Source organism: Talaromyces rugulosus, chromosome VI (assembly GCF_013368755.1).
Source record: "Talaromyces rugulosus chromosome VI, complete sequence".
Lineage (NCBI taxonomy): Eukaryota > Fungi > Ascomycota > Eurotiomycetes > Eurotiales > Trichocomaceae > Talaromyces > Talaromyces rugulosus.
Window position 1 is genome coordinate 401,984 of NC_049566.1, and position 18,848 is coordinate 420,831.

Here is an 18,848-nt window from a genome sequence, read left to right on the forward strand (position 1 = left end):
TGGGTGGCATGTGGATTCATAAATCCCCCGATAAAACGCGGAACAATTCCAAGATAAAGAGACTCGCTTCAAATCTGGGTATCAGCACCTGGTCAGAAGTACAGGCTGCAATCAGCCCTTTTCCATGGATCAAAGCTGTACATGAGACGCCGAGTTTTGATTTATGGAATTCAGCATTTTGACCGGTTGCTTACTTTACTGTGAGGACATTGAAACTTTGGGAGATTTGATAGCTGCTAACCAAGAGTATGCCAACAGGTGCCAATAAGAATTGATATGGGAGACCCTCATAACTAGAATTTATCTTGTCACTTACATCAATATGCCCTTGCATTTACTGTTGATTAATATGCACATATATGTATTATTTCAAAGTTCCTTTACAAGCGTAAGAGAGGAATTGCAGGTTCAAACCTAAGTTGATTTGCTATTTACTGATACTATTTCAAGGCTGACTGTCTACCAATCAAATTTTTGTTTGACCAAGTTCTGAGACAGCTCCCACAACTTCTCGGCTTCAAGACTGGAGACTGCGAGTGGTTGGGCCTCTTCGTTGATCTGACAGTCAGCGAGATATGCGCCATAGTTTTCTTTGCCATTCCTTGTTTCTCCAACGCCCAGTTCAGGGTCTAATGCTGCCACGAGGCTTGTAGATGCCCCTGCACCCAAGCTTTTCTCGGTATAATACCCTTTATCCTTCAGCCCCTTTATCCAGACCGTGACTTCGGGCGAGGCATTCCTACCCAGTTCAGTCTCAATAACACCTGGATGCAAACCCAAGCTGAGAATCCCGTATTTGTCGTAGAGTCTCTTGTTGATACCAATACCAAATAGGATATTTGCCACCTTGCTCACATTATAGGCTTCCAGTGGTATGTATGACACGTCTTCAGTGTTGTCCAACCCCCAAGCCTTGTGGATAGCCGGCAAGGGCCGTTCTGCTTCTGGAAGATCCTTACTTTTCTGCTCAAAGTTTATGTCACTCCAACGCATTCTTGCAACCATGGGTGATCCAGAGCTGACGTTGATTACCCGTGTACTACCCTTGGGGTTCTTTTCGGCCGCCGCGATGATTTTCGGCATGATCAAGGAAGTAAATAAAAAATGGCCAATGTGGTTTGTAGCGAAAGTGAGCTCAATTCCATCAGCGCTCAACTTTCGTTCTGGGAACAGGGAGACGCCGGCGCTGTTCACTAGGATATCAACGGTGGGGATATCAGTCCAAGACAGGAGTTCGGCAGCTGCAGTGCGTACAGAATGCTGGTCGGAAAGGTCGATGTGCAAGCTGCGATAGTCAACACCAGGAAACTGAACGCGAAGAGCATCGATGCTCTCTTGAAGTTTGGAAATTGTTCTGCCCGTGACAATAAGGTGTGCGGGAGCCTGAGAAGCCTGTATTTCCGTTAGCATTGGAAAAGGATATCTGATGGTAAAGATGCAGTTCTTACAAACGCTTCAGCAGTACCAAACCCAATTCCTCCACGATTCACTCCGGTGATGACCACAGTCTTGCCAGAGATGATGTGAGAGAATGCTTTAGCAACCTCCTTGGCTTCGGTTTTATCATTGTATTCTGGGTGAGTAGTGGCAGGCATTTTGTAGGGAATCAACAAGTTATTCTCAAGGTATTCAGAAGTTCAGTCAATTTATGAGTGCAGTAACAAAGATGATGTTTCCTGGGAACAAGTCTGAATGGGTGCTATTTATACACTGTCATTACTGCTAAATTCACCTTCTATTCTTTTGTATAGAACTACTGCTATCAGCCAATTAGAGATTGACTACTTGTTTTGGTAAAGCGCGCCCACTTCAACCAATAAGAGATTATTCTCCTATTTGGGTAAAGCGTTTTCAATTCACTGATTGATGAGGAATAAAATTAAATAATAATAATAATAAAAAACAACGTCTCTCTTAAAGGTTCTAAATCAAGACGCGTCAGAACACTTTCAATGTTAACTGTCTCTCCCTAGCACTCTATATCTACGAAGCAAGAGCTTCAGGGACTGGTTGTGACACGGCAGGCGGCCTTATTGTCACTCTACTAACTCAAATAATCAAAGCCAAACCCGATTGTGCGCGTCCTTGGCGTATAATTCTGATGGGACCCTGAAAAATGCGCGGCTACGCTCTCCGGGCGGGGTTTGTTAGCATCAAATCTCACCTCGGTGGAGGTTAATAATCATAATAATGTTGTTGTTGTTGTTGTTGTTGTTATTAAGGCACAGGGAAGTATATAGATTTTCAGTAACCATAGAAAATCATACGTGTAAGGCTTCAAAGTTCATCCCTAGTATTTGGCCGACAAAGCACCGTCGTCCCTCATACTCACCTCCGACACTCTCGAGATGCGATGATATTAAATAGACCCCTGCAACCATGGTCAATCTGAAGACTAATGGGCCTTAAATTTCAACCCTACCTAATCTTAAGTCAAATCAGACTGTCAGATCCAGGCGATCCTCGGGACCTATAAGGCTTTAGTCGGCTAGGCAGATCAGTCTGGACCCCAAGTCGCATCCACTTTGGTGGTTTAATGAAATTAGGTTGCGCATCTTGCGCGATGGGTCGCTCAGTCATTCTATAAGAGCGGGCAGATTTCCTTCTGTTGGGATCGGTGATAGCTTCATCTTTACCGATCCCGTTCTCCTTTCGCAGGAAAGAAAAGAAAAAGAAGTAATAGAAAATGGCAGGCCGCTTTGTGCTCAAATGGCTCTCTTTAGCCTTGTTCCACGGCCTGTGTGTTTCGGCACAGGATTACCCATTGCCAGAGCCATGCACTGGGCCAGCCTGTATCGATATCAACGGACTCACGTACCAGGACTTTTCCGTGATTCGCCGTGAGTCCGACGGCATATACTTCCGCTACTCCAAGTCCAACGAGACAGGTCAAGGGCTGTCCGTGGCCACCGCACCGGCCTTGGGAGGGCCATGGAACTATGCATTTGAGATCCTCACCGAGCTCGTCAATCCAATGGCGAGTGACCGAGCTGCTACCAATGTGTGGGCGCCCGAGGTGCATTTTGTCGATGGCACCTACTACCTTTTCTACAGCATCAACACCGCTCCCTTCAACTTTGACCTTTGCGTCGCCACATCGCCGGACATGGAGCCGGACAACTGGACGGACCACGGCAGCATGAACGTCCCGGTTTCAACGACTGGAGTCGACCAGGCCACCGAGAGCTATGTCCGGCTGGATGGAAACATGCTCGCCGACTCGACGGATCCAAGCGGCGTCGATGGCTTTCACTACATGACATTTGGCTCTTATCAATGGGGCTTGTACGGATTCCAGGTGTCGGATGACCTTCTCACGATCAAGGACGGTGCAACCGTCGATATGGTCTATCTGGAACAGTATAACGGAGGAGAATATGCTGGAAACAAGACCGGTTCGTGACCCTCCATTCTTTCAATAGAAGATCAAAAACATGCTGACTGTTGTCTTTTAGAGGGTCCATATCTCTTGACTAACAACGGATACGTTTATTTCTTCTATTCGATCGGCAACTGCTGCGCTGCCGACGACACTTCGTACAACGACTCCGTATACCGAGTGCAAGTCTGCCGCAAGCTAGTAACCGACCTCCCAACTGGTCCTTACCTGGACCGTGATGGAGCCGACTGCCTCAACGGCGGCGTTGACCGAGCTGGCACCACCATCCTCGCCAGTCGGGATGACGGCCAGGTGTTTGCGCCGGGGTCAATTGGAATCTTGACCGACCCTGACCTGGGTATGGTGATGACATATCAGTATTGGAACATCACCCAAGCCAACCAGGACGCGGACCCTAAGCTCGATGGCCTTCGCTTTGGTTACAACCTTCTTAGTTGGGATTCAGACGGATGGCCAATGCTGGTCGCCTCATCATGAGCAATGTATCTAATGCAGCTCTGAGTACTCTGTTTGCATGTACAGGAGAGTGTCAACGCCGCGCTCTGCGCGGGGAGTACAATTTACAAATAGAAATTCTCAGAACTTATGTCCATGCAGAAAGTGATTCTGATGATGAGCAATTGTATGCAATCTAGCTCTAGGTGCTTTGTATATGGTAACTATGAATTCTTGCTACAACAAGTTAAAAAAATTAAAAGTAAACAAAGTATCTCGATTCATTTATACGTTCAATTTAGTAAGCATGTGAGTTTGATACATACGTACGACACCAGCCAAATTGAACCCTTCTTCGGGAACGACTAAATTAATATTAATTTTCTCCAAACTCAATTTTACCGAGCAGTATAGCCGCCGTCCACTGGGAGAAGAATTCCAGTGACCCAGTTGGCGTCATCACTGGCGAGAACAACAGCAATTCTGGCGATATCGTCCGGCCAGCCAGGGCCATTAAAAGGATGTCTCCGTTCAAGGACTTCCCAAGGGGTCATATAAGTGGTTGTCTCTTTGAAAATGGCTGTTTGTGTATCTGTTAAACAATTAGCATCCAGGCACCAGAAGTCGGGTAAATGTCAAACGTACATCCAGGGCAAATGGCGTTGACATGGATTCGATGCGGTGCATAGTCCAGCGCGACCTGTTTAGTCAGGTTGCTGACAGCTCCTTTCGATGCGCAGTAGGAAGCTATATTGTGAGAAAAAGAGAGTTATTCTTTGGGTTCCACGTGGAGCATCGAACAATGCACTTACGGTTCTCTGGACCACCCACGATTCCCATGATAGAAGACATGTTGATTATCCAGCCACGGTCTCCAGATGAATGTGGTGACTGCTTCAACATCTGAGCCAGGGCATATTTGCAGCCCAGAAAGACCGACTTGGCATTGACGCGCATCGTGAGGTCCCACGTATCCTCGTCCGTTAGGTGTAACACTGCTGGGGTTCTAGACTCCACGCTTAAGCCAGCATTGTTGACCAAGCTGCAATGTCCCAATGCATCAGTAAAGCAGTTGATGTTGGAATCAGCTACAAAAGTCAGACTTACATGTCAAGTCGGCCGAAGTGATCCACGGCGACTTGAACAAGATGTTCGAATTGGGCAGCCTCCCCAACATCGGTCTGAACAAACACTGCCTTGCCTCCGTTTTTGGTGATCAGGTCGTGCGTCGTGATTTCTGTTTCCTCAGATACTTGGGAGCGTGCTGTGGGGGATAAGTCTGCACAGACTACCTTGGCTCCTTCGCGGGCATATCGCAGCGAAATTGCCCTCCCGAGTCCGGAGGAGGCGCCGGTGACGATGGCGACTTTATCCTGGAGTCTCAGTGCAGACATTTGAGAGATCTTGCAAGCAGATGGCCGATAAAAAAAACAAGTTAACAGAGGAAGAAGCGATTGAAGAAAGGGAATCAGCGTCTGCCAGAACATCCCCGCCATCTTTATAGGCAAAGGTTCCGAGCTGGCAGGTGACATTACCCTTTTGGGAAACTCATCAACATGGCGGGAAAGTGGAGCGTCTCGGGTAAGCTGCCTTAACTTTAATGCTATAAAAAGCAGTTTGTTATTCCATTATTCTGTCAACGTCTTTATTATCAATTGATGTAGATGATTTCCAGGATGAGTGAATGCATGCAGAATATACAGTGGTTTTAGAGAATTTCCAAAACACTCCTTAGTTTAGCCAAGTACCATACTAACAGGCCTTTTCCCTTCATCCCAACCTGATCATACATCTAACAGCCTATATATAATACATTTGGCATGTGTCCTACTGAGGGCTCGCTCGGCCTTCCACTTTGGGCGCAGTGGGGGACACGGAGATCTTATTGGCCCGGGCCATCAACTGTGGGTCGGCTCTTTTCCCCCACGTTTTGCGCAGATCAAACTCCGCGCTCTTCTATCATTATTGTTTGCCAAAACATTGCGAAACTACTGATTGAGGTGCGCGTGATCGTTCAAATGGGATCCAAGACCTACGAAGGAGAACTGCACCATGAAGATGGTACCTACAACTGAGCCCTGGATTTGCGCATGACATGCTAATATTCGTGCAACAGCCAACAACTCCGTTCCGACCAAGTCGAACGCTGTTGGAGGCAAACCTCGTGGTGCAACCTTGCTCGAAGACGGCGACGGCGACTTTGACAGCGGCGACGACGATGATGAGGATGGCGATGGGAAGAATCCGTCCATGGCCGGGCTAACCCCTGCGGAAAATGGTACGGTCTCGGTCAACCTTTCATTCAGCGAATTGGACTAAAATCATATGGGGTCTCTAGACGGGCTAGAAAAACCGAAGAATAAAAAGAAGAAGAAGAAGCGTGGCGGGAAAAAGAAAAAGACTGGTTCTGGTACTTCTGCCACCCAGCAGTCCTTTCCTCCTCGTGTTCCTCTTTCTCAACTGTTTCCCGATGGAAAGTATCCGCAAGGTCAGATTGTTGAGCCCAAGGATGACAACCTCTCTCGGACCACTGGCGAAGAACTACGCTATCTCGCACGCGGGCATATCGCCAATGACGAAGTGCTGAACGACTACCGAAAGGCAGCTGAGATCCATCGCCAAGTCCGCCACTGGGTTCACAAGTCTGTCAAACCGGGTCAGAGTCTCACCGATATTGCCAATGGTATAGAAGATGGCGTGCGCGCTTTGCTCGGCCATCAGGGTCTCGAGCCGGGTGATAGTCTGAAGGGCGGAATGGGATTTCCAACTGGATTAGCCCTGAACAGCTGCGCCGCCCACTTCACTCCTAATCCGGGCCAACCAGACGTTATTCTACAGCAGAAGGATGTCATGAAGGTTGACTTTGGGGTCCATGTGAATGGCTGGATTGTCGATAGCGCGTTCACAATGACCTTTGATCCTGTTTACGATAATTTGCTGGCCGCAGTAAAGGACGCTACCAACACTGGCCTCAAAGTAGGTGTCTATTAAAACATCCTCGCAAATATCAGTATGTTGACAAATTATTCCAGTACTCAGGAGTCGATGCTAGGGTCAGCGACATTAGCGCCGCTATCCAAGAAGCGATGGAGAGCTACGAGGTCGAGATAAACAAGAAGGTCTATCCAGTGAAAGCAATCCGGAATATCACGGGCCACAATATCAAGCCCTATATTATTCACGGTGGCAAATCAATCCCATTTGTCAAAACCAATGACCCGACCAAAATGGAAGAAGGGGAGGTCTTTGCAATTGAAACGTTTGGCACTACCGGGAAAGGCTATCTCGACGATGGTGTTAGTATCCTTTCATTTATTATTTTCTCCTGTTTAACTTTTAGGTAGGCTGGCGTTTACGGATACGGTAAAAACCCAGACGCACCCTCGATGCATCTCCCTCTTGCCTCGGCTCGTTCGTTGCTGAAGACCATCAACCAAAACTTTGGGACCATTGTATTTTGTCGTCGCTACCTTGACCGCCTTGGTCTCGACAAGTATCTGTTGGGAGTGAGTAATATTTGCATTATTTCAAAGAGCCAAAATGATCAAGTTAACTGACTCTCTATTTCAGATGAACAGCTTGGTGTCCAACGGTATCGTCGATATGTATCATCCCCTAAATGATATTAAGGGCTCTTATACCGCTCAATTTGAGCATGTACGTGCTACCTCTCGCCTTTCTAGGAGAATTCTCAACTGACTTGTACGGGCAGACTATCTTGATCAAGGGCTCCGGCAACGAAATCATCAGCCGCGGCGATGATTACTAGTTTTTGAACATCAAATATTGCTTTCAATTGTTTTCCAACTATAGTCACTCGTTTAGAATTTGCGTTGGTTGCTTTTTGGTGCTCATTTTGACATGAAATGACTGGCACCTTGCCTCTCTTTAAGGCTAATTTGAAGAAAAAAGCTGAAAAAGGTATTCAATACATCCTCTCGTTAATATTTCAATAGTATTAGCAGAGAATTTTAGTGAACCAGCCCAATTGATTGCATTTTATGTAACTCTACTACTGTTGAAATTTCTTCCTTGATAACCTCCGGATGCGGCTCACATTTCAATGGTACTGTGATGCGGTAAAAATTAGCAGCTCATTTGATACACATGCAGCTGACATTCAACTAATGGCAATGCTAACTGTAATTTCTCATCTCTAAATATTCGACTTGATACCTGGACGTCTGCATCAATTGATCCATTGATATATCAAATCGAATCCAGTAGTATCTGGGCCTACACTAAATATATATATAGTCCACGGGTAGAGTGCTTTGATATAATTTCAAAATTCAACATTCTTTGGATTAAATAATGTTTCAGGTGCACAGAAAAATTTTGAATGTCATATTTAAAAGATAACCATAATTTATTTTCAAAAGAGCAACACTTGTACTGTTAACTGTTAGTATAAAAAAAGAGAAGTATGCGCCGATGACATCGACGTGCCAAGCCCGGTCACGTGACGTGACTCGCTTTTCGCCCCCGTTCTTGCCCGCCAAACAAGTCGCGACAGGTCAAAAAGTGAACGGCAAAAAAAAAAAGTCAACATTCAGGAGTCTTCGCTCCACGACTTGGACCAAGCACCGACCAGTCTCGGCTCCCGGCACGATCGAGAACAGAGCGCACAGATTTTACTTTGGTCGATGCATCATCTCTGTGCTGTTCTGCCGCGTTTCTCGTTTCTCCCTGACTCCGCGACCAGCAGCAGCTTCTAGAGCAGTAGAGGCCCTTGACCGCGCCGGTCCCGACAGCAGTGTATCGTCAAGTCGACCGAGAGGGTTCTCGAAATATCTTATTTGGGCACGATTTTCCATCGCGTTTCTCCTTCCGACTTTGTTTGCGCCTCCACACGGCGTTGTCACACCTGCGTTGCGCGAGCGGCGTGACTATCCTCCTTCCTACCGCATCTCGTGTTCGTTGAATCCAAGCCAACTCGCCCATTCCGCAAGTCAACAACGTATTCGAGCGTCGAAGGACCATCCATAACAGGCGATAAAACCGGCAATAGCGCGTTGTTGGAACGTTGGTGTGATCTGTGAAGTGTGTCAGCTACAACTTGAGTGCAACTTTCACTGTGGGCGGGAAAGAAACAAACCAAAGCTTTGACCAGGAGATATTTGGAAAAAAGCCTTTGTGGTGGACTTGTAGTAGAACGGGGCGGTCTGTCCCTGCGTCTCCACGGAGTTAGGAAACTTGGAGCGCCACACATTGTTGATGTCTAAACGCACCCTCCCAGGTCCCCATGCTGACAGGTTTGCGGGTGTTGACTTCAGTATGTCGAGCACACCAAACGATGCGCCCCAGCGGGCTACGGCCGCTCAATTGGCCAACAGAAAGTAAGTGTTTTTTTGTCTCTTCTACTCATTGTTCCTGTTGTTTGTGTTGTCACCAGCCCATTTCCCGATTAGGGACCGCCGGGCAACGTTTGCTTGCCATCACGGGCTCTGTTCCCAAGGTGATATGATTATTGCCTTTTCTTTGTTCCGCTCGTCTCGCTTATTTCCCACAGTCTTGACGCGTCCCCAACTTCCTTTTGCTCGCTTTTATCCCAATCCTCTTTGCCACCCCTTAGCCCTTTGTTTATCTGTATCTTGTTTCTTCACCGTCCACCCCAATGCGTCGAGGACCACGCTTACCCGGCTGTCGCAGGATCAAAGAGCTGAACCGACGGCGTCCCAAGCCAGCAGGCGGCCAGTCTCAACCTCAGGTAGCCTTCTCTTTTGGCGACGGCACCGCAGACACCGGTATTTCAGCGAATCCCCCAGCTGCCAACGGCTTCAGCTTTGGCCAGTCTCAGAGTTTCCCTGGAGCAGCACCCAACGCCACCCAGAACGGATCCCAGCCTGTCGCTTTCGGTGGCGGTGGTTCTTCAAGCTTTAACTTTGGCTTTGGCACTAGTTCTGCTCCTAGTGCCGGTCCTGGTCCTGGGCCTGCCGTGAACAATCCGTTTTCCAACCTCAACGGCGGTGGCACGCAGTCTCAGAATCAAACGCAGACCGGTGGCCTCTTCAACTTCTCCGGTGCGTCCACGCCAGCGAGCCAGCCACAAGGAGTGTTCGGTACTGCCCCCCAAACTGCACCTACCCAGCCTTTTGGTCAACTTACAAACTCATCTGCCCCCGCCACTGCGTTTCAACCTCAACCAGCGACAACTGGAACCTCCAATCTGTTCGGACAGTCTTCTACTGCCCCTACCTCTAGTTCATCTTCTGTCTTCCAATCTAAGCCAGCGACAACTGCACCATCACTATTTGGACAGTCCACCCCAGCAACCACTACCGGTGGTCCCTCTTTATTTGGCCAGTCTGCTGCTGCTCCAGCTTCCACTTCCTCAGCCTCCCAACCTCAAACTACAGCGACGACTACCTCTTCTTTGTTTGGAAAGTCATCGTCTCCGGCTGTTGATAGCGGCATGTTTGGCAAATCTTTCGACACTCCGAACCAAAGTTCGTCTACATTTCAGCCCAAGCCAGCCATGGGTGGCTCTACTCTCTTTGGACAGTCTTCTACAACTGCTCCTCCACCCAGCTCATCTACCTTTAAACCCAACGAATCTCTGTTTGGACGAGCTGCCCCGCCACCATCTGCCACGGCTCCATCGAATTCTAACATAACATTCAACCAAACTGCCAGTGGCCCGTTCAGTGCCCCAAATTTCTTTGGAAGCACTACTTCTACTGCAGCGGGCGCCAACGGTGCCAACGTATTTGGTCAAGCCCAGCAGTCCAAGGCTCAAAGCGGTTCGTTATTTGCTCCCTCCACGCTGGGAACGACGACTCAGAATGCCACTGGAGCAAAGTCTCTTTTTGGCTTTAACAATGAGCCTGAAGATATGAGCACTTCGCCTGATGCTAAACATAAAACAAATGGACAACTCTCAAATGCATCGTCCGCTTTCAACTCTTCTGTGAAACAACCGTCTGCTACAACAGCGTCGACCTTTGCACCATCTTCAAATGCGGCACAGCCCCCAGGCGCCTCGAATCCTTTCAACCTATTTGGAGATGCCCCGAAATCTACTGCATCTACAACTCCTGCCAACCCCGCACCTGCATCCAATCCGTTCATTGGTACCGGTACTTCGGGCTTCGCGCAGGAAAAACCATACGACTCACCGGCTTCTGCTGCCTTTGGAAAGCGCGGGCGTGGGCCTCTTGAAGCCTTCAAGCCTCAGATAACTGCTAAGAGCAAAACTCCCGCACCAGCTCTCGGCCCTTCGCCTATGAAGGCCGCAGAGACTAATGATCGTTCTCGGCTGTCTCCCGATGAGAACCGAGATTTCACCAAGCGAGCACAAATTCGCGACTTGAACCGAGGCTTTAAAGAGTTGGTTGATTCATTTGATCCTGATACCCAGAATTTGGACGATGTTATTCTCTTTTACCTTCGAGTCCGCAAAACCATGGATGCTCCTCTCGGATCATTTACAAACAAGCCCGGAAAGCGCAAGCTTGGCCAGGTAGCTGATATCCATGCTGATAATCATCTTTCTTCCAAAAAGGCAAAGGAATCCTCAATGGCTCATGGTGCAACCCCCGACTCCCAGCTGTCACCTCCCAAGAACAAGAGAAAGGTATCTGATGATGAAGAGGATACCAGCCCAAGTGGCAAACGCAGAGCTACAGGTCCCGTACTTGATGCAACCCAGTCCATTGGATCTGGGTCTACGACGGCTGGCATTTTTGCAAATGCATTTGCATCTGGTGGTTCTGAAGACAAAGAGCCTGCCACTGCCACCCCGAGCTTCAAGCCATCAGTTAGCGCTTTTGGCCAACCTAGTCCGTTTGGCACAGCCCCCAGCACTTCTACAGCCAGCAAGGAAACCAACCTCTTTGCCCCGAAGCCCAAAGAAGGCGCCCAATCGGTGCCAAAGCCTGCCTTCGAAGTTCCCAAATTTGCAACTTCTGGGGAAAGCTTCGTGAGTCAGTTTGGCAAGAAATTCGGCCAGCCTGCGTCAAAGGAGGCCCAGGAAGCTATTCAGGGTGTCAAGCTTGATATTCCCAAATTCAACGTCTCGTCCACCTCAAATTTCATCAGCCAATTTAGCCAACAAGCTGCTGGTAATGACGACGACGACGACACTAGCGAATCTGAAGATGAGGAGCCGGTGGCAAAGAAAACCACGACCACACCTGCCGAGCCCAAGCCTGCGTCATCGGTCTTTGAAACTAAATCTTCTGCGCCCTCTGTTGGCAGTAACATTTTTGGCCATCTCTCCAATTCTGCCACGAATACCGAAGGCGACTCTTCGGATGACGATCTCACTGAGCACCTGAAGAAGCGTGCCAGCAGCTCTAAACAAGAGGCCAAGGCCGAGGCCGAAGAGCCATCAAAGGGTACTTTGTTCGACCGTATCCGCAAGATTGACGGAACTCCTGTTCAGGTCTCAGACGAAGAGAAGCCTGAAGCCCCAAAGCCACAGCTATTTGGCCAGCCAACTTCCAACCCCTTTTCATCTTTGAATACATCGAGTGGCCCTAGTCTCTTTGGTATGTCCAAGTATTTGTCCAATATTGATACCGGGTCAAGACTAATGTCATCTGCAGCTCCCAAACCCTCGACACCCAATCCATTCGGCGGTCTTGCAATTCCTAAACCCGCATCTCACCTGCTTTCTGCCACTGCTACTCCTAGCGTCACATCAGATTCCAATGCTGACGATACCGACACCGACACTTACAAGGACACTCAGCTTAACCTTATGAGCAACGCTGGTGAAGAAGGCGAGGACTGTATCTTCAATGGTCGTGCCAAAGGCCTCAAGAGCGTTGAAGCAAAAGTTGGTGAAAAGTCCGAGAAGTCTTGGGAAACTCAGGGTGTTGGTGCTCTTCGGATTCTCGTCAACAGGGACACTAAGCGCGCTCGTATTCTCTTGCGTGCCGAACCAAGTGGAAGAGCTGTGCTGAACACCTCGATCAACCGCGCCATTGATTACAAAATCCAGGGCACTAGCTGCCAGTTTCTCGTGCCTCGCGAAGATGGCTCCGGCATGGACCTGTGGACACTTCGCATCAAGAAAGAAGCAGCGGAGGAGCTTGAAGCTGCGTTGAAATCTGCCAAGGAAGGCTTGGCCACTTAGAAGTTTACCGGTGTGTTTTGCAACGGTCATGTACAATGTTATGCATCTTGTGTGTTCCAGCTCTCATTACCCATCATGTTGTTTTTGCGTTTCGTGCTTACGTCGTTTTGTGTTGCAAGCGGAGACTCTTGCAGTTGGCTTCTTTTTACCTTTATTCTTCACCATCTCCTGGACACGATCATGTCTTGCTTTTGACAGACTTGATGGCCTTCACTCTTGATGCTGAATTTCAGAGACGCCGAAATACATGGTATTCTTGTCACAGAAATGTCTGCTCTTTTGTCCGCCTTCATCTATTGGATTGTTGAATTCCTCGCATTGCACCTTGGTGGTTTAGTTGAATTGCGCCTATCATGGACTAGTTTGTGGATGTCCCCTCATTGCTATAGCAATGCTGGGTTGATTGGAACATTCTGGATTGTGAGACTGCCGGTTTCGACGCAATACCACTTATGGAGCAGTGTCCTGTTGAGTACGACCTTCCGATGAATCATACTGTGGATCTCCTCCCTTTATCCTGCGACAATTTCGAGCTGGGTGAAGCTTTTTGGCTAGTTTGACTGCGGATGTCCTTGCATTGTCATTACTAAAATGTTTAAGTTGACTGAAGCCTCCTAGTAAAAAAGCCCACCGCCTCGAACTGTTTCAAATGAGAGTTGATTGAACCCTTTATGATGATGAAAAAACAAAACGAACAGCATTCCTGTCCGGCGCATTCATTTTGTCTCGGAAACTTCACAAGGCCTATCACGTTGGGTACCAGCCTGTCTATTTGGCATGATTGACTATCCTATCACATTTCTTGCACCTATTTCAACAACAACAAGAAGAAGAACTTTCCTCCCAATACCCCCAATTTGCCTCGCTGCTTGGAGTCTTCCGATCTTGTACACAACCTTTTCAAAAAACTGTGTTGAACGATTTCGATTTCTTTCATCTTTGTCATGTCCCCGGAGTTCACTTGCTGTATAGAGTTATCAGGCCACGCCTCGTTCTTTATTTTTTTCCCCTCCCGATGAATCGTCGATTTCAGACGCTGAGCATTTACAGCCTCGGTTTTTGTATGAGTTTTGAAGCATGGAGTTTTGCTATTGCCTTTATTCTTTTCCCGATTAATTTTTTCTTTCAAGTGTATTATGAGTTCAAAAGCCAATTGCCCGTGTACTTACTATTATTAGTATTGAGAATAGCTGGCCACTTTAATTCTGTTGAAATCCTTTGAACTTGGAAGTAATTATTGGCTTTACGAAGAGGCCGCAATATGGCGGACATTAACCTAGGTATCTACTCGTTAGAAGATAGATGATAGATATGTGTGAAAGATTTCGAATTTTTGAGGTTTCATTTCAACATATTTGTTTTTTTCCAAAAGACGAATTCGACTCGTCAGTCGGTCGGGAATATGGATCCCTACTCCATCCACATCCGTTTCAAAATGTGGGAGGTATATAAAAAAAAGAGAACACGCCAATGCCATTCCATTACCATGCCATGGTCTTCACACACATAGGAAAGAAAAACAATGTAACACCCGTCATTGAGAAAAAGGTTTCTTTTTTTTAGAGCTAAGGAAAACAAGAGAAGGATAAATGATCTCTCTAAGCATCCTCGACAACAGTGGTGTTCAGGCCCTTGGCCTCCTTGACGTTGACAGCCTGGACGTAGCTGTACAGCTTCTCCTGGGCACCCTCCTCGTCGTTACGCTTGCGGCTGATGCGGACACGGAGGCGGAATGGGACACCCTTGATACCGGCTTCCCAGACCTTCTTGTTCAACTGGGGGTCGAGGCGGACATCCTTGGTACCCTGTAAATCGGCGTCAGCAGTCCGTCCAGATGATGTAGCATATTGTGAGTAGATCTTACCATGGCTTGCTCGGTGAAAGCGCGGATCTCCTTGATGGCGCGGGGAGCACGCTTCTTGAAGGAGACACCGTGCACCTTTAGAAGAAAAGAGAGTTAGAATTTAGTCTTCCGTCCAAAATGCCTTTTTTTTTTTTTTTGCAAATGAATAATTGAAAAATATTTTTTTTTCTGAGGGGCTGCTGCACTGCGGCCAGGCCATAGAGGTGGACTTCATCAAACTAATTTTGTGGTTTTTTTTTTGCTCTCTTATTATGTTCTCTGTCCTGTTCTTGTCTCCAATATCTACGGCGTCCGGCGAAGGAATGAAATAGCGATTTCAACGCTTCGACGAGACCGTCTTGGTCGACAATGGAGGTGGTTCATTGAGGCCGCAGTGTATGCGTGGGATAGGATAATTCAAGCGAAATGCATTGCTGTTTTAACGTACTCTCTTGTGCAAGTGGATGGTGTACTCGCGCGACACGACATCGGCGATGGCGGAGCGACCGCTCTTCTTTCCCTTGGTGGTGCTGGACATTGCTGTGATTGCGAATTCAACGGTTAGTTTTCTCGAGCAAAAGAAGACTCGGGATAGGGGGTGAAAACAACTGACTGAATGTGACAGAAGGTGCCGGCTGTCGTTTGTGCTGTTGTCGTTCGTCGGTCGGTCGAAGGAAAGCGAACTTTGAAGGCGGATGGATTTGTGTGGATTCGATATTGCCCCGTAGTGCGGTCGCTTAAGCGGGCAGCCGCTGCTATTGGCTGGCGTGGCGCATCACGTGACGTAGGCCCACCCGAAGGATGTGATTGGCCCGACACTGTCATATAGATAATTTTTGTTGCAATCATATCCTTTGAGTATATGCTAACACATGCTAATAATATTATAATATCCCTCTGTAGGTCTATCTCACGCACTCACATCAGGATACACGTCAAACCGCCGCTGCGTCGTCACCGGAATGCCTTTCCTCGCAGACGCAAGGGTCTCGTTGTCCAAATCAGCATACACGATATCCTCCTTTTCTTCTAATTCGCCAACAATGTCGGCGTTTGGATTTGCAACGAAGCTGTGGCCCCATGCGTGGTACGTAGCAGTCAAGTCTCTCGCTGGCGAGCACATGGCGACGTACGTCTGGTTGTCGATAGCTCGCGCACGTCCTAGCAACGACCAGTGTAGTGGTCCCGTTGTCATGTTGAAGGCACCCGGGTAGACGAGCAAGAATGCTCCTTTACGGGCTGCAACCATAGCTAGCTCAGGGAAGCGGACGTCGTAACAAATGGCCAGTCCGATCTTGCCGTACTCTGGCAAATCAATTATAGTGACCTTGTTTCCGGCAGACAGCACTTCGCTCTCTTTGAACGTGATCTTTCCGGGAATATCTATATCGAACAAGTGTGTTTTGCGATGAGTTCCGATCAGCGCGCCTGTCGGGGAAAACACCAGGGAAGTGTTGTAGTATTTCTGCGTAGAGGGTTCGAGTTCGGGTATACTGCCGCCGACAAGATAGGTCTTGGCCTCGGCGGCGAGGTCTGACAGCGCATGATACGAAGGGGACTGTTCTTTGGTGGGTGGCGAAGGGAGGAGAGTCTCGGCGTAATTGGGAAAGTATTGCGTGCCGTACGGCGAGTTGAAGCACTCGGGCAGGACGACTAGGGAGGCGCCTGCCTTGGCAGCCTCAAGGACCTTGGTGCGCGCGTGGCCGAGATTTGCAGCCTTGTCGGCTCCTTTATTACTGTGTTAGCGATAGATGCTTTGAGCTGTCTTTGTGGACTGAGGGGGGATAATACCGGAAGCAAGTTGCACTAGAGCGAGCTTGAGTGGACGTTTCAGGAGAGCCGCCATTTTTCAATTGAAAGCCAGCGCCCCTGGAAAAGTCAATGCTTCCTAGAAAGTTTTATGATCGCGAAAACGTAAAGTGAGTTGACCAGAATGTTGACAGTTGGATGTTTCGATAAAGTTGTTCAAGGTTGGAGACGCTGCGTCATGCGTCGCGCTGCGGGGTCGGCCCTTTTCCGGCGCTTGCCTGTTTCGGAAGTCATCAACAGCCCTATAATAATAACCCTAATGCATAGTACTTGGCCTTTTATTGTCCAATTATTCTAGTATATCTACACCGACGGATAATAAATATAGATAATGAAACTATAGCTACGAGGACACCCGGTCAAACCATATCTTCTTGCCGTCAAGGGCAGGTTCCAAATCCAACCCTACGCGTGTTGCGACGCCATCTGCAATTTGAAATTCTGCCCTAACGGCTGGTTGGTCTTGCGGGTCTTTATTGACGATCTCCAATTTTGCCAGCCAGGAGTCTTCATGAACGTGAGTCATCCGTACGACCATGGGGATTTCATAAGCAAGGCGCTGAGCTACGAGCTCGTTTCCGTGCAGCTCAAAAAGCATTTCACCGTAGCCAGCATGCTGATATTGGCCCGCAAATGCTTCCAAGGGGAGAGAGGGCGGGGAAGTAGTTGAAGGCAAATCAGGGTAGAGACGTGATAAAGCATGGGTATTTCCATCCCTGCTTCGATTCCGGCGCTCCTTAAACTCAGAGTTCCAGTCCATCTGATCACCCAGTGGCGTGTTAAGAAGTTCGTCTAGTAAATGCATGTATAGAACCGTTTGGAGAAAGTTACTGGGCACTGCCATGTTGCTCATCATGACTAAGCCCCATTGGAGATCAGGAAGGTACATCATAGTACAACCGAACCCAGTCCAGCCGCCAGTATGCCAGATAATGCGGTGACCTTGGTACTCATCAATTCTCCACCCAAGGGCGTAGGCGTGGGGCGCAGGAAACGGAATGGTGCCGGGGTTTTGAAAGGGGATGCGTGGTTCGATGAGCATCTGATGGGAAGCATGGCTGAGAGGAGGAGACTGCGTCATCATACATCGTAGCCATTTCACGTAATCCAGAACGTTGCTGATCATTGCTCCCGCCCCTGACACGGCTGGAAAGTCAGGAATGGCCTCTTCAACGTATTTATCCGACGAAGAGTCCCATGCGTAGCCACGAGCTAGAACTGTTCCTGAACTAGCAGCCTCTATCGCTTCTTGCGGTGTCCAATAAGTACGGGTCATTCCTAGCGGTCCCCAGAGCCTTTCTCTCATGAAATCTCCTAGCCCGCTACCGGTCATCTTCTCGATTGCATATGAGACTGCAGAAAACATATAACTGCTATAAAAAAACTGGGAACGGAGCTCTGCAGCTCGAGGAAGGTACCTCAAAGACTGTATTACTTCTTTGACTGGCACTGTCCTCGGTTTGAAGCTGTATAAGTGATCTGGCAGGCCAACTCTGTTGCTGAGGGCATCTTCAAAGGTGGCATTTAATGTTGTATATTCATCGTCTAGAGCAAAATCATCCGGTATCACAGACGAAACAGTCGAGGTCAATGAGAAGTCCGGCGGAACAGATCTTGAGAGGCGATGCGACGCGGCGTCATCGACAAGTAGCGAGACGCTGGCAGCAGTGAAGGATTTGGTGGTGCTAGCCGTGAAGAAAACTGTCTCTGGCGTAACCTTCGTATTAGGCAAGATAGCATGTCCATAGCCCTAGTCGTGGTGTCAATAACATGATTATGAGAGACATACTGCTGCCTACCTTGGAGAAGGTCGAGTCGCCGTTAATGACGGCGATGGCAAGACCCGGAACATGCCATTCTTGCAAAAGGCTTTGCACAAGCTCGTCAAACTCGCTGGTGAAGGGCGACGAGGGGCGAGTATGTGTGGACATTGCTATTGAACGGTATCAATTGACGAAAATAAAGAAACAAAGCAATCAATTGATGTAACTATCCTCACAGAACCGCACGGAGGGTACCCCGCATTTAAATCTCCGTTGCGCCCCAGGCTCCAGCTTTTTGTCTGTTGAATTGCAACATTGAATTAATTGATGCCTAATTAGGTATAAGAGCCGCCTCGCACTGTTATCAATTTTTGTATATAGGTAGAATTTAGTTAGCCTTTCCCACCTACGATCACAACTTGATATGCCCGAATTGTCGGGTAATGCCGTACTCGTTAAAATAATAAACAATATTATTCCTAGTTCAAGTATTATTTTTTTTAAATTTTTTTTTAA

The 18,848-nt window shown here is 48.1% G+C and overlaps 7 protein-coding genes across 7 annotated transcripts; 4 read left to right on the forward strand and 3 right to left on the reverse strand.

The window, feature by feature from the left end:
• Positions 1-459: 459 nt before the first annotated feature.
• Positions 460-1,595, reverse strand: TRUGW13939_10480 (uncharacterized protein; the record flags this gene model as incomplete). The annotated part of the gene is made up of 2 exons (XM_035493591.1): positions 460-1,392; positions 1,449-1,595. The coding sequence occupies 2 exons, from the start codon at positions 1,593-1,595 to the stop codon at positions 460-462; spliced, it is 1,080 nt and encodes a 359-aa protein (XP_035349484.1).
• Positions 1,596-2,686: 1,091 nt separating this feature from the next.
• On the forward strand, positions 2,687-3,877 carry TRUGW13939_10481 (uncharacterized protein; the record flags this gene model as incomplete). The annotated part of the gene is made up of 2 exons (XM_035493592.1): positions 2,687-3,395; positions 3,456-3,877. The coding sequence occupies 2 exons, from the start codon at positions 2,687-2,689 to the stop codon at positions 3,875-3,877; spliced, it is 1,131 nt and encodes a 376-aa protein (XP_035349485.1).
• A 356-nt stretch (positions 3,878-4,233) lies between these two features.
• TRUGW13939_10482 (uncharacterized protein) lies at positions 4,234-5,229 on the reverse strand (the record flags this gene model as incomplete). The annotated part of the gene is made up of 4 exons (XM_035493593.1): positions 4,234-4,427; positions 4,481-4,582; positions 4,648-4,877; positions 4,943-5,229. 4 exons carry the CDS (start codon positions 5,227-5,229, stop codon positions 4,234-4,236), a joined length of 813 nt encoding a protein of 270 aa, XP_035349486.1.
• A 624-nt stretch (positions 5,230-5,853) lies between these two features.
• Positions 5,854-7,604, forward strand: TRUGW13939_10483 (uncharacterized protein; the record flags this gene model as incomplete). The annotated part of the gene is made up of 7 exons (XM_035493594.1): positions 5,854-5,896; positions 5,952-6,113; positions 6,174-6,811; positions 6,868-7,131; positions 7,180-7,341; positions 7,406-7,492; positions 7,548-7,604. 7 exons carry the CDS (start codon positions 5,854-5,856, stop codon positions 7,602-7,604), a joined length of 1,413 nt encoding a protein of 470 aa, XP_035349487.1.
• Positions 7,605-8,269: 665 nt separating this feature from the next.
• Positions 8,270-8,824, forward strand: TRUGW13939_10484 (uncharacterized protein; the record flags this gene model as incomplete). Its single annotated transcript, XM_035493595.1, has 1 exon — positions 8,270-8,824. The coding sequence occupies one exon, from the start codon at positions 8,270-8,272 to the stop codon at positions 8,822-8,824; it is 555 nt and encodes a 184-aa protein (XP_035349488.1).
• A 628-nt stretch (positions 8,825-9,452) lies between these two features.
• TRUGW13939_10485 (uncharacterized protein) lies at positions 9,453-12,917 on the forward strand (the record flags this gene model as incomplete). The annotated part of the gene is made up of 2 exons (XM_035493596.1): positions 9,453-12,327; positions 12,385-12,917. 2 exons carry the CDS (start codon positions 9,453-9,455, stop codon positions 12,915-12,917), a joined length of 3,408 nt encoding a protein of 1,135 aa, XP_035349489.1.
• A 1,598-nt stretch (positions 12,918-14,515) lies between these two features.
• TRUGW13939_10486 (uncharacterized protein) lies at positions 14,516-18,500 on the reverse strand (the record flags this gene model as incomplete). Its single annotated transcript, XM_035493597.1, has 7 exons — positions 14,516-14,722; positions 14,782-14,856; positions 15,209-15,300; positions 15,679-16,488; positions 16,690-16,787; positions 16,935-18,319; positions 18,369-18,500. 7 exons carry the CDS (start codon positions 18,498-18,500, stop codon positions 14,516-14,518), a joined length of 2,799 nt encoding a protein of 932 aa, XP_035349490.1.
• Positions 18,501-18,848: the final 348 nt, after the last annotated feature.